The 13,361-nt window shown below is 40.9% G+C and overlaps 1 protein-coding gene across 2 annotated transcripts in view; it reads right to left on the bottom strand.

The window, feature by feature from the left end:
* Positions 1-1,047: 1,047 nt before the first annotated feature.
* The window catches only part of IPO8 (importin 8), a 48,045-nt gene continuing 35,731 nt past the window's right edge, over positions 1,048-13,361 (bottom strand). The window contains exons 20-25 of one of the 2 annotated variants that reach the window (XM_087814740.1): positions 12,980-13,075; positions 10,076-10,296; positions 7,783-7,988; positions 5,704-5,907; positions 4,106-4,222; positions 1,048-3,263 (exon numbers count right to left, since the gene is read on the bottom strand). In XM_087814740.1, coding sequence (XP_087670866.1) covers positions 3,166-3,263; positions 4,106-4,222; positions 5,704-5,907; positions 7,783-7,988; positions 10,076-10,296; positions 12,980-13,075 — 942 coding nt within the window. In that variant the 3' untranslated portion in view covers positions 1,048-3,165. Of the gene's footprint in view, positions 3,264-4,078; positions 4,223-5,703; positions 5,908-7,782; positions 7,989-10,075; positions 10,297-12,979; positions 13,076-13,361 lie in introns of both variants that reach the window. The other variant, XM_087814741.1, reaches the window with a different exon arrangement.

Here is a 13,361-nt window from a genome sequence, read left to right as displayed (position 1 = left end):
AAGCCTCCAGTTTCCAGGTTTTGAGAGGCACCTATCTCCTTGTATAATTTCCAAGTTGGGTGATATCTCCGAGGCGCACACCCAGGGAGCATGTGCATTCACTCACCTCCCCCTGGATGGCAGAGCCTTGCACTCCCTTTTCTCCACAACACAGCCCAGCCCCTCCTGCGGCCCGCCACTCGCTTTCTGTTGCATCCGCCTCTCTCCTGGCTACAGGATCAGCCACAGTTGCCCTCATGTTGGTGCTTCCTCCTAAAGCATAGTCCTACCCTTGTTCATTGGTTTCGCGCCTTAGTCACTAGTGGACTGCCCGAAGTTTCGAAGCCACCCCAGTCAGCACTTGCACACTGAGCTCAATGAAGAGTGTAAAACAGGGACAGAAGCATGACCATGCAAGGCATGTATGTGCACACGCACGCACGCACACACACACACACACACACACTCTGGCGGTCTCTGATCACACAGCCAAGTTTCCCTGGATTTCCTCCATAGATTTATTAGTTTTCAGTTTCAACTGCTGAACAGAAAACGGGACTGTAATTCACTATATTAGTTAAGTGATATAACTTAAAATAAATGTTTCCTATCTTAGGAATTTTCCCTGATTAACAATTTACTGGTTCCATGTGGTCTTAATAGAAATTGTAAGTGGGGAGGAGCTTACTGCCATGATAGGTAAGGTTTCAGCATAAAAAGGCCAGCACTGCCCATTCCACTCAGTTGTGAGGGCTCCTAATTTGATGGCAGCCCATTAGAAATGGCCCGTTTGGGCACCTTCTCCTTTCCCTCCCGGTCCTGATGTGGACGGGACCTTTGCTTTTCCAGAGCTTCTGTCGCACTCGTGTCAGCATCCCGGTTTATGAGACGGGCTCTCGCTCCCACTCTTCAGCTGCTCCCGATGGGTCCTGGTTACCCTCCCAGCCCAAAAGCCACCTTGCTTCAGGTCCCCAGAAGTCAGGAAAACACTAGTGGGTTTCTCATCACCTGCCACATTTCAGCAAAACTCCCCATTTCAGAAAACATTACACACAGGAAAGTTCAGGATCCTGGGAATCAGTCCGCATTTTACTTTACAGTACATTCATACAAGTTCCTGCATGGCCAAGATAACCAGGTCACATTCAGGTCAGCACTGCTGGTAACAAAATTATACAACTACCCTGGCTTCAAAAACAAGATGGGTTGATACACATTGACAGTTATTTCCCTTTCATATTGCAGGAGACGATACATCACAAAAATGAAATCACATGCCTTTGACAATCCAGTGTGAAGGCATATTATTTACGTTAAAATTAAATGATTCGGGACATGGGAGGAATAAAAAGAGTTTCAAAGCTTAAGATAGCTCAACTTTCCCCCAGTGCCATCTTCCTCTTCCAGCCACCAGTTGGCACATTCGACGTGACATCAATACCTTGGGAAGAGAGGGACCGAGGAAAGCAAGGGATCATTTAACTCGAAACTCATGGCTTCTTAGGCTGCTTCTGTAAAAACTACTTTAATAACCCAAAATTCTAAAAAGAGTTCATAAGAGACGGTACAATAGGAAGCACCTGGAGAAAATTCCTCCGGTCACCGATGGGAAATATAAGCTGCGGACTTCTCACAAAAACGGACTGTATCACACAGAGTAACACAGGAAGTTCTGAAGACACGTTTCCACTTAACTGAATGAAAACACCATGACCCGTGTGCCGGTCTTGAGTCAGCTCAGAAAACCAGCTGTCATTTCCATCTGCAATACTGTCTACGGGCTCACATCATTACTACCGACGAGTGCAGCCGACCAATAGCCCCGACCCTTGAAAAAAATAAGAAGCCACACTGAGCTGTGATAAAGACTAGAATGAATCAGGCAGGAGAAAATTCTGATGTGTGAGGAAGCAACAAGTTAGATTGGGCTCTTTCTTCCTAGATTAAAAAAACATTGTTACAAACTGCTTTGGACAGGGGTCCAACACAGCTAGAATGATGTTATTAAAATGCAAGTCCCCATCCGGAAAGACAGCGTGCTCATTAGTACCTTTCCCCTTGGTTCAATGTGTTTTAGAATAATTATCAATTCACTGCATAACTAAGCACAAGATTCAGAATATACTTGGACTTACTAATTCCAGTGACTCAAGAGTGCCTGACACTTGCTGCCAAGAAATTTTTGAGTCCTGAACTTATCAGGTTATAAATAAAATTGATACTCATATTTGCTGCCTCCGAAAGGAATACCGCCCTCTCTGCCGGCCAGGCGTGGCTCAGCGGTTGAGCATGGACCTAGGATCCAGGAGATCGGGGTTCGATTCCCGCTCAGGACACATGCCCGGGTTGTGGGCTAGATCCCCAGTCGGGGGTGTGCAGGAGGCAGCTGATCAATGACTCTCTCATCATTGATGTTTCTATCTCTCTCTCCCTCTCCCTTCCTCTCTCTGAGATCGGTAGAGATATATTTTTTTTAAAAAGAAAAAAAAAAAAAAATAACCACCCTTTCAGAGCTGAAAAACAAGATGGGACAGGGAATAAGACAATACTCAGAAAAGCCACAGAACTCCTTAGGAAAACCCAGAGCCAGCGCATATGTTACAGCCCCTGAAGCCCCAGCAGCCGGGTGAGCAAGGGGAGCAGTGACGTTTTTGAAACCAGAGTGACTTGGAGCTAACTGCCTAACAGTAAATTCACACAGTAAAATGCAGAATAAGTCAACAATCGTCAAGGTTTACATTATATCTAGAAATATGTTTTATGCTTTAAAAAAAACCGCAATGCACTCCAAAAAAAATGTTGTCAGATAATTCATGTACAACAGAAGGCACTGTTATCCGCATCAATCCACTGATTCTGCAAAAACCTGAGACGTGCATCTGATCCAATCCTCCAGCACCACCTTGGTCATTCATCCTTTGGAGCATATGATTTGTCCTTTACAGTCCAATGATTTTGTTTTCCTTTAATTTCATACATTACAGTAGCTGCTTAAAATACATATTTCAGGGTGAGAAAGGGCAAAGGAGAGAGTGGATAAAAATACCGCCCTATGCCAGGCAGTAACTGGCACAGCAGGAAGGTGCCAAACAGCAGCTCCCAACCCTTCCTCCCTGGACCCCACGTTCCCCTGGTGAAGTGAAATATCCCGATGACACTTGGTCTTGGTCAGTTGATGTCCCATCTTCAGTTGTTGCTGGGCATAGTCCCAAAGTTAAAAGCAGAGAGGACTCCTTTATTTTCAAAGGTGAAGCCTCCCTGTTGTTCAATCTTCTTCTTTGCCTCTAGCATTTGCCAAGAGAGAGGGGAGAAAGAAAAGCATTTAAGGTGCGAAGCTGGAATTAAAGAAATGTCACTCATGGTATTAATGATCCTGCCCTCCTGAGGGCAGTAAGTAATTATGTTCACCATCATGGAAAAACTGTTTGCTAACAATGAGCAAAATGAAAACAAGCCTCAAAGTTGAGTTCCACGAGCTCCAGGAAAGACGCCTAGGCCTCTCCTACCAGGAAGAGAATCTGTGCGGGACTGAAAACCCAAGTCAGCGAAGAAAGCCTGGGTTCTCAATTCTAGATGCCTATGCTATGATGTTTCCCACAAAAATATCTTTGTAATTACAAAATCTCTTCCACTGATTTCCTAGGAGTGACCATAATAATGATGGCATAAAATAATGTCTCCGGCTCAAAAACTAAAAATCAACAAGAATCACCACCATGTAAAGCCCAACAAATAGAAACGGAGAGTCCTTCATTTCCAGGAATGCCAGCTCCTTGCCCGAGCTCATAAAGTGCCTTGGTCATCTGCGCGTAAGATGTTTAGGAGGAATGACTCACTCTCCCTCAGCAAGACTCATCCCAACCCTTATGTCTTACCTTTGGCTCCAAAACAGGACGAACGTGGGAATGACACTACCACTAACGGATACATAGTAACCCACCTTGTTTCCTAGGGCTAAGGTATCATGAGTGATTAAAAAGATGGAAAAAATAATAACTTCTTATTATCTTGAAAGGGTGGCGTCTAACAATTAAAAACACAGTATGTGGGTGCCCCGGGTTTATTGAATGGGGTTGCTTTGGCACTCTGACACACGTACTCTAATCCGAGAACCACTCTGGCTGACCTGCCACCGTCCTCCGGTGCTCTGCCAGGGTGAACACCTCCTGCAGCGTTCTCCTCTGGTCCTCACTGAGTGGGGCCACCAGCAGCTGGTACCAGGCAGCGTCCCGATTCTGCACAGCTGTTGCATTTGGAGGGAAGGGGGTAGGTAGAGGAAAAGATAAGGGAGCCCAGTGATAATTACTTCAGAGAATAATAATGACATGATCAAATTATAATGAAGTGATCGCAGACGGGAAGAGGCAGAAAGTACAAACACAAGGTGATGAAACTTACTCCAACACTGGATTATTTCTGAGGATCCACTCAGTAGCCAACTAGGTGGGGCTATCAAAGGACAGCTGGACACGAAAAACCTCTGCTTTACTAGTTCTCTGCCTCCTTCACCATCTCCGCTTCTCCCTAGGGTTTTACTAACAATGAACGCTCCCTAAAATCCAGATACTGGGAAGCCCCTGTACCCACTTGTTACCATTTTCCTCCAGAATCCTCATGCTACTTGCAGCTTCCGCATCGCACCTACACCAAGAACTCAAACTTGGACCTTTAGGCAAAATCATTCCCTAAGCCTCCTGGACTTTTCCATTTGGACAGTGCCTCAAATTCAGCACAACTAAAACCAAATTTAACATCTTACCCCCCAAACCCTCTTCACCTCCCCACCCCCATCACAGTTCCGCCCTCCCCCCAGCCACGCACCGTAAATCCCCACCCCTGCCCCCTTTCCCCATGTCCCCTCCCACCACCCTCTGCTGCCTTCTGAAAGGCTTTCATCTACGTGCTTCTTTCCATCACATGCCGATCCATAGATGACTGCCTATCACTTAAGGAACATTTTAAAATACATATCCTAAGGCCCCACTCAAGACCGAAAAGCTCCTGCTGATCATGACGCACACCCACGCGTGGCAGCGAGGGCCTCAGGGCGACTCTCCCTGTTCCCGCCTCCACACTTATGCTCTTACTTCCCCGTGCTCTGGGGCGTCCTGCCCTGTGCTCGCTCTCTCTAATTCCTGCTAAATTTCAATAAAACATAGAATTGGCTTTACCTTCATTAACAGCATTTGTAGCAATGCTAAATAATGCCAATTTATTATACTAGCATTACCTTGTTGGTAACAATATTTTATACATAAGGTTGGTCACTTTAATATTGCTTATAATAGCAAAAAAAACTGTAAATAGTCCATCAGGGGAAATAAGTTATAATACAACCACAGGAATACTATGTAGCTATAAGACAAAAATATCTGTACTAATAAAATCTTTTCATTATAACTTTATAATTTTCTAAACATTTTCATTGGTTTATTATTTTAGTTCTATCAATTTTCCATTTGCATCTCCCATTTTCATACTGGGTTATTGGTCTTACTCATTTGTAGAAGGTTTTCGTTACCTGTGGATCTTAAGCCCACGACATGTACGTGGTAAATATTTTCTCCCAATCTTTCATACGTCCTTAACTGTATTTATAGTGTCCTCCGATGTACAAATTTGATAAATTGCTAACAAAGTAAAAAGATCCCACAGCTTCCAACAAGGGGAAATGGGGAGAGAATTTAGACAACATACCTGAGGACTTAGGGAAGGAAGACATACCTAACAGAGCTTGCGTGAAAAACTGGTATTCGTCCACACTGCTGTCCAGGTCGAGCGGAGTGCTGAAGCCCTCGAGGGCGGTCTCCTCCAAGACCTCCTCGTCCCAGTCGTCGCCGTCCTCGTCGTCGCCGTCCCCCCGGCCGCTGCTCGGCGGCGCGGCCTGCGCCGGGGCACTCGCCTCCTCCTCGTCGCTGGAAATCTCCTCTGCGGGCCATTCGCCATTGGACAGGAAATAGAACATGAGAACAAAATACGAGGCTCCATAAAGAAAACAAAAGGTACAAAATGACACTCTGGAAATGGGAAAACTACCACACAATTTAATATATGTCTAAAAATAACCCTTAGCTTTCTGGTAGCTGCTCCGCTGAAAAGGGCCATCCCCTCTCTGAAAACAATCGCCAGCTACGCCCAAGTCTGCGGCCAGCTGAACGTTGCCGGTGTCTGGCCGTGGCTGCCTCACGTTCCTCAATATAAGATACTGCTTAACAGCAGATACCCAAGTTAACTGTTTTGTCATAAAAGATATAAAATGACTGTGCAGTCAGCACGTGTGTTGTTGTTTTTTTTTAATTTGAAACTTTAACTTTTATTATGTCACCAATGGCAATGCTGCTGATGGTCCCTGAACACAACGATTAATGCCTGTGTTGGTAAGAATTCAGATTTCCCACTGCCAGGGAGTCTACATATAGGCGCAATTAATGCACTAAAGTATACAACACATCTTAAATAACTATGAGCTCCCACTGAGAATTCAGTCTTAACAATTAATTGACTATGAACTGCTCAGAAACGCTTGAGTGAAGAGGTCACTTCTGCTAATAGAAACAGAAAAATATAGAAATGTAAAGGAAAAATAAAATAGGTAATTAGCTATATGTGGGTTGAAAAGTCAAAATACGAATTATTTATTACCATGGACTGTTTCTATTTTCAGTGCTGGTCTGATCTAAGCAGTTAGACCAGTATTTTAAATAACCAGTAGACAGTAAATACCTGGATTAAACTGTAAGGTAGCTTAGAAATAAGGCAAGAAACCATAGTTTTGACATACACACACACACACATATACATATACACACATAAACACACGCATATAACAAAGGTATAATTACAAAGAGAGCAAGAAATACCTTTGCTAGTTTATCATTCTATGCTTTAGTAAGAAATTCAACAAGAAAGTCTGGAATATTACAGAAATTTTTCCCTCAAGTCATATTAATTATAAGCCAATAAAAAGTGGACAATACAAGAAATTAGAAAGAGAATATCGTAACATACTTAAAAAAAATCTATCATTGTTGGCATATGCTTAGAAAAAAAAAAACACCTTCTAATAAAGGAACATTACTACAAAAGACCTACATAGTATTCCATAGAATTTAGAATCAAAAATAGAATTGTATGTTTTCCAGAAAAATTTTTGTTTTTAACCAGAAGAGGAAAAACTCCATTTGGAGTTCAATAATATTACTTCCTGGACCCTAGCAAGCAGTTTTGCAATATCATTAAGTAAAATAAAGATCTAATATTCTTGACTCTAACAATCTTACTCTGACTCGATTAAGTAAATCACCTTCACTTATGTGCTTTATTCTAAATATATAATATGTAAGCCACAAATATCTCCCAATTACACTTTTAATGATGAGTCACTTATGAACCATTTTTAAAAAACCAGGCACTCTGTACAAATCTGCTGTACAACACTTCTAAGTCTAACGGTTCATTTAACTCATAACTGCGGCCTTCACTGCGACCACTGGCACAAAAAAATTAACAAATACTGGGTTGTTAACTTATTGTCAAGATCATTTAATCCTGTTATAAATGTATTTTCCAGGGTGTAACAACATTCACTAGGCTCAATAATAAACCATTTAAACGTCAAAAGTGACCAAATATAAATTTGTATCACATGATATAATTAAGTCAACCAAACCCAAAATATCTGTTAAATGTGCAACAGGCCAAAGAACATAAATCTGTTTAATGACTTAGATAGACTAAGATTCAAAGGAAATGTATGCTCGAAAAAACTCAGTTCCAGCACCCCCTGCCGTCAGAAGCCGTTACCATTTTCCTCCATATCATTCTTCTCTGCTTTTGAGCGATCTTCCCGGTTCCCCAGTTGTCTGGTAGCACAGACCTGCTTGAGGCCAAGGAAGAGGAAGAGAATTGAGGGCACGATCTGTGCCACCACCGCATCCACTGCAGGAGGCCGGCTCTGCAGCTCCAAGAGGATGCTCAGTCCTATTATACACATCTTCCGGTCATGATGCCTGCAAGTGATGGAGGAAACAGAAACGGGCATGTGGGGAGTGAGGACCAAGTCTGAAGAAATAAACAAGGGCTGTCCAAGGGGGACCCTATGGTGCCTTCACTGGAATTACACAGACACAGGCCCCATTTTGTACTATATGAAATCCTACGTAAATGAAGTTTTCTAAACCAATTATCATCATCAAAGACCTATGGGAGTCTGCAATTAGGATAGTGAACCTTACTGTGTTATCAATTTGTGATTAATAGAAATGCTGTACCAGGGCCTGAGCATAACAAGTTTTATTAAAGCAGGAATACCTGCATTTGGCAGCATAAAATTCCTATCCAAAGGAAAAAGGGGAGAGTCCCTTAGACTTTCTCTAAGGTTTTTTGGCAGATATACTCTACACTAACCCCAGGTGCAAAAAGCTATTTCAAAAACTCAGCATCTAATAAGCTGAACTTAACGTTTATAAGTAAATCTGTTAAATGTCTTTTGCTATAACACAAGATAAGGAAAATTGAATTAGGAAGGAAAGAAGTTTGACCGATATACATTACATACATTTTTCTACTAAATGTTTCTTCTAAGTTGTTTAAAACTAAAAATATTAAGAATAAAAAGGCTATCATATGGTATAACTGTGGCATGGCCCGGCCGAGTGTGGCTCAGTAGTTGAGCATCAACCTATGATCCAGGAAATCGGGGTTCGATTCCCAAGCAGGGCACATGCCTGGGTTGTGGGCTCAGTCCCCAGTGGGGGGCATGCAGAAGGCCCTCCATCCATGTAGCCCCTAACTAGTCCCGCACACCAGGTGTCAGGGGTTCACAGCAGGAAAGATGATTACCAAGTGGGGCTCTAAAGAATCCAAGGAACCGCAGTCCAAGCATGCATAGTCTATGCAATAGCTGAGGCAGCTTTTCTATGTTTGGAAAACTGCTTATAGACACTAATAGAGACAAGCGTACCAACTGCACAACTGTGAAGGACCAGATCTCTACGCCCTAAATCTTTGTCAGAGACAACTTGAAGCACAATTTCTCTTTAAACTATGTTCGTCCCTCCAAGGCTCTGGTAAGAAATCTAAAACAGGGCCAAATTCCAGTCTCCTACAAATAGAATAATTTGAATAAATATAGCAGCTTATAAAGATGTTCTACCATCATAATTTGGGCCTCCACTATCTCCCCAACACTTAGCAGTCTCCTAACTATTTCTCCTGCTGGAAGTCTTTGCCCCACAGCAAAGTTTTCTAAATGATATCTTACAAAGCTTAAAAAGAACACTCATTATTTCTAATGCTTTAAACACATTAGTCCGCAATTTAGCTCAAATTTTAGCATAACGCAGTCACTACTATGTTTTGGGTCACTTGAAGTGGGCATATAACTACTTTAGAATCTCACTTTCCCTGCCCGGCCGGGTGTAGCTCGGCGGTTGAGCGTCTACCTGGGATCCAGGCGATCGGGGTTCGGTTCCCGGTCAGGGCACACGCCCGGGTTTCGAGCTCAATCAATGATTCTCTCATCATTGATGTTTCTGTCTCTCTCTCTCTCCTTTCCTCTCTCTGAAATCAATAAAGAAAAAAAAGAATCTCACTTTCCCTATGCTAGAAAACTAGGAGGGTGCTTCATATAAGCACAAGCTTTCCTACCAGGGCAGCACCTAGGCTACAAGTAACCATCCTGACCTCACATTGGAAAACGGGCTCCCTTCTGCCAGGTGTTCATATCCTGGGACAGACACTATATCTCTACCAGACTGGTAACTTCCTTAGAAACCTGACTCAATTTAGAATGTTTTTACCCACAGACACTTAATAGTAATGGAACCTGGATGGACACTTAATTTTTGTTACGTGGAGATATAATAATATGCCAAGTTAAAAACAAGTGGAGAAGGGCTATACTTAATTTCCAAAGCCACCGTTCTTTTCACTAGATTAAACTCCTGAAGCACATTCTTAATTCTCTAAAAATTAAATATGTTAGCAACACACTAAAAGATATGAAAATTATCTTTCTATATGCTATTATGTGTATATATTAAAAATTCAACTTTCCAGAAACAGAAATGTAGTGTAAAATTAAGAAAACACTTACCCAAGAAAACAATCTGTGTCATTCATCCACTGATTTATAAACTGTACAGTTATAGGTCCAGGGTTGTGAGGCAAGTGAATTCTTTCCAAGGTATGCAGCAGCAGATCAGGGTTGTAGTACAAGGCAGCAATCGCAACCTGGAGACACATAGTCCGGAGCTCACTAGTTTTGACCCCTCGGGTTAATCTCTCCAAAACAAGTTGAACGAAAAGTGGAATACACTAGAGGAAAAACACAAAAAGAGAATCAACATACACAGAGAAAGTAAGTAACTTACAGAAAGCTGGATGTTGGTAAAAAGTATAATCAGTAAATAAGATACTCTTAATGGCAATAAAACCTTTGCTTATTTAAATCATTTTTAGAGATATTAAATTTATATTCTCAAAAAAACCCAGAGAGATGAAAGGGCCAAAGAGAGGTCCTAGAGGAGTGCCAGGAAGTCTCCTTCCCTTTCCAGGGCAGATCACAGCTGGATAGTGTCCTAAAGAGTCCACGCCCACACGGTGGCAACAATCCAATGCGGACTCAGCCTTCCCACGTTTAAGTTTAAGGTAAAATGACTACAGTGATTAATCAAATTGGGGAGATAAGTGAAAGGATTGAGAATAAGCACGATCTGATCAGAATTTCTCTTGGGAGAGAAAATTCCTGTTGGTCTAAGTAAAAGAAAAAGACTGAAGAAAAGCATGTTGGACTTGGCACAATAAAACAAAGTCGTCTGACCCCATGACCTAATTGTATTACAAGTATTTGCGCCAGCAGTTATTCTCAATTAAAATGGATGGGCTGAAACCATTTCTGTAAAATAAAATTCTGACGTCTTAATATAAGCTCATTTTAGAAGTAAATTTTAAAAACCAAGGTTTCAGGGCAGGATGGGATGAACAGGCAGAACAGAGGGATTTTAGGGCAGTGAAACTACTCTGTGTTACTATAATGATGGATATATGTCATGATAAATCTCTCCAAACTCACAGAACATACATCAAGAGTGAACCCTAATATAAACTATGGACTTTGAGTGAATTTGATACGTCAGTGTAGGTTCATTAATTGTAACCAATGTACCACTCAGATGGGGGTGTGGGTAATGGGAGACGCTATGCATGCGTGGGGGCAGGGGGTATATGGGAAATCTCTACTTTTTGCTCGATTTTGCTATGAAGCTAAAACTGCTCTAAAACATAAAGTTTATTAAAAAATAAATTGAGCCCGGCTGGTGTGGCTCAGTGGCTGAGCATCAACCTATGACCCAGGAGATCGTGGTTCGAGTCCAGGTCAGGGCACATGCCCAGGTTACTCGATCAGTGACTCTCTCATCATTGATGTTTCTATCTCTCTCTCCTTACCCCTTCCTCTCTCTGAAATCAATAAAGACATTTTAAAAAAAAGAAAATAAGACAATCCACAAGTTGAGAAAATTTTTGCAAGTTTTTTGGAACTTGAATTTAGAACATATAAAGAACTCCTACAACTCAATAATAAATAGACATATAACCTAATTAAAAATAGGCAAAGGATTTTAATAGACATTTCTCAAAAAAAATATACAAATGGTCACATGAAAAGACCATCATCTTTAGCCATCAGGAAACGCAAATCAAAATCACAAGATACCACTTCTCACCTACTAGAATGACTATAACAAGGAAAACAAAGCAAGTGTTGGTGAAGATGTGGAAAAATTGGAACCCTCATTCACTGCTGGGAGGAATGGGAAATGGTGCAGCTACTTTGGAAAACAGTTTGACAGTTCCTAAAATAGTTAAACATAGAATTACTACTCCTAGATATATACCAAGAGAAACCAAAACCTGCCTGCATAAAAATTTGCATATATTCATAATATTATTCATAATAGCCAAAAAATGGAAATATTCCAAATACCCATCAAGTGATGAATGGCTAAGCTAAATGTCATATGTGCACACAACAGAGTACTTAGCAATAAAAATAAATGAAGTACTGATACATGCTATCACATGGATGAACTTTTAAAACATTATGCTAAGTGAGAGAAGTCATTCACAAAGGACATATGATTTCATTTATGTGAAATGTCTACAAGAGGCAAATCTATACACATTAAAGAGGTAAATTGAATGGTATGTGAATTATATCTCAATAAAGCTGTCATAAAAATGGAAAGAAGAGACAACTCTATAGTTTTACTTAAACACTTAAATCCTTTTTTCACAGTAATTCATTATCACACCACAATAACATCAAAAACTAAAGTAATCGTGTTGAAAATTTATAATACTTTTTAAATCAGTGAACAGGAACTTTTTTCTTTTTTACATATTATCTTCATTTCTGGTTTTAAAAAAAGATAATCTGAGAATATTGCAATAATACACACAAAAACAAAGAAAAATTTCAAATCTCTGGGAATCCAACTGTGTGGCATTAACACATTTATCTTCTTTATGATTTGCTTGATAGCCCCTTAAGTTATTACATATTTTTCTGTGTATCTCCTTCTCGGCAAAAATGCAAGGTACAATTTCCAAATTGCACGGATATTTTTCTTTGTCATTTAAATAGGATTTGTACCAGTACACACAAACTCTAGGCTATCTTTTTATTTATTTTTAAATATGTTTTCACTGATTTTTAGAGAAAGGAAGGGAGGAGGAGAGAGTGAAACATTGCTGACAAAGAGAAACACTGATCGGTTGCCTCCTGCACGCCCCCTGCAACCCAGGCGTGTGCCCTGATTGGGAATGGAACTGGTGACCTCTAGATACATGAAACTATGTTCAACCAACTGAGCCACTGAGCCACACCGGACAGGGCTTAGGCTATCTTTTTAAATCTCCATCATAATATAAACAAAAGTCAATCAGGAATGTAATTTCAAATGTAAACATCAAGTAAGAGGCTTTCCATGCATATTACCTGATCAATTCCCCTTCCTTTGCACTGAAGAATGATGACTTCAAGAAGTTTGGCTGCATGACATTCTGCATCTTCACCTGCATCTCCACACAGTACCTGCAGTAATTAGAATTAGCTCAGCAGTAAGTGGCACTGCATAAAATTAAATCGAATCCACATGAAGTAAATATCCCATAAAAATTCACCATTAAAATTATAGCTTTGCTTGCTTTCTAAGTTTACTTTGCCAACCCAAAGAGGAAAGGTCAAAATAAAGTCGATCTATCTTCTTTACTCTAATTCCTCATAAGGAGTAAAAATTCACTTAATTTTGAATTAATAAAGTGGGCTGTATGAATTAGCTATCTAGATAAATGAAGTTTCTCTTTAAAGGCACCAAAAC

Source organism: Miniopterus natalensis, chromosome 2, assembly GCF_054644295.1.
Source record: "Miniopterus natalensis isolate mMinNat1 chromosome 2, mMinNat1.hap1, whole genome shotgun sequence".
Taxonomy (NCBI): domain Eukaryota; kingdom Metazoa; phylum Chordata; class Mammalia; order Chiroptera; family Miniopteridae; genus Miniopterus; species Miniopterus natalensis.
This window is presented reverse-complemented; position numbering and strand designations above follow the sequence as displayed.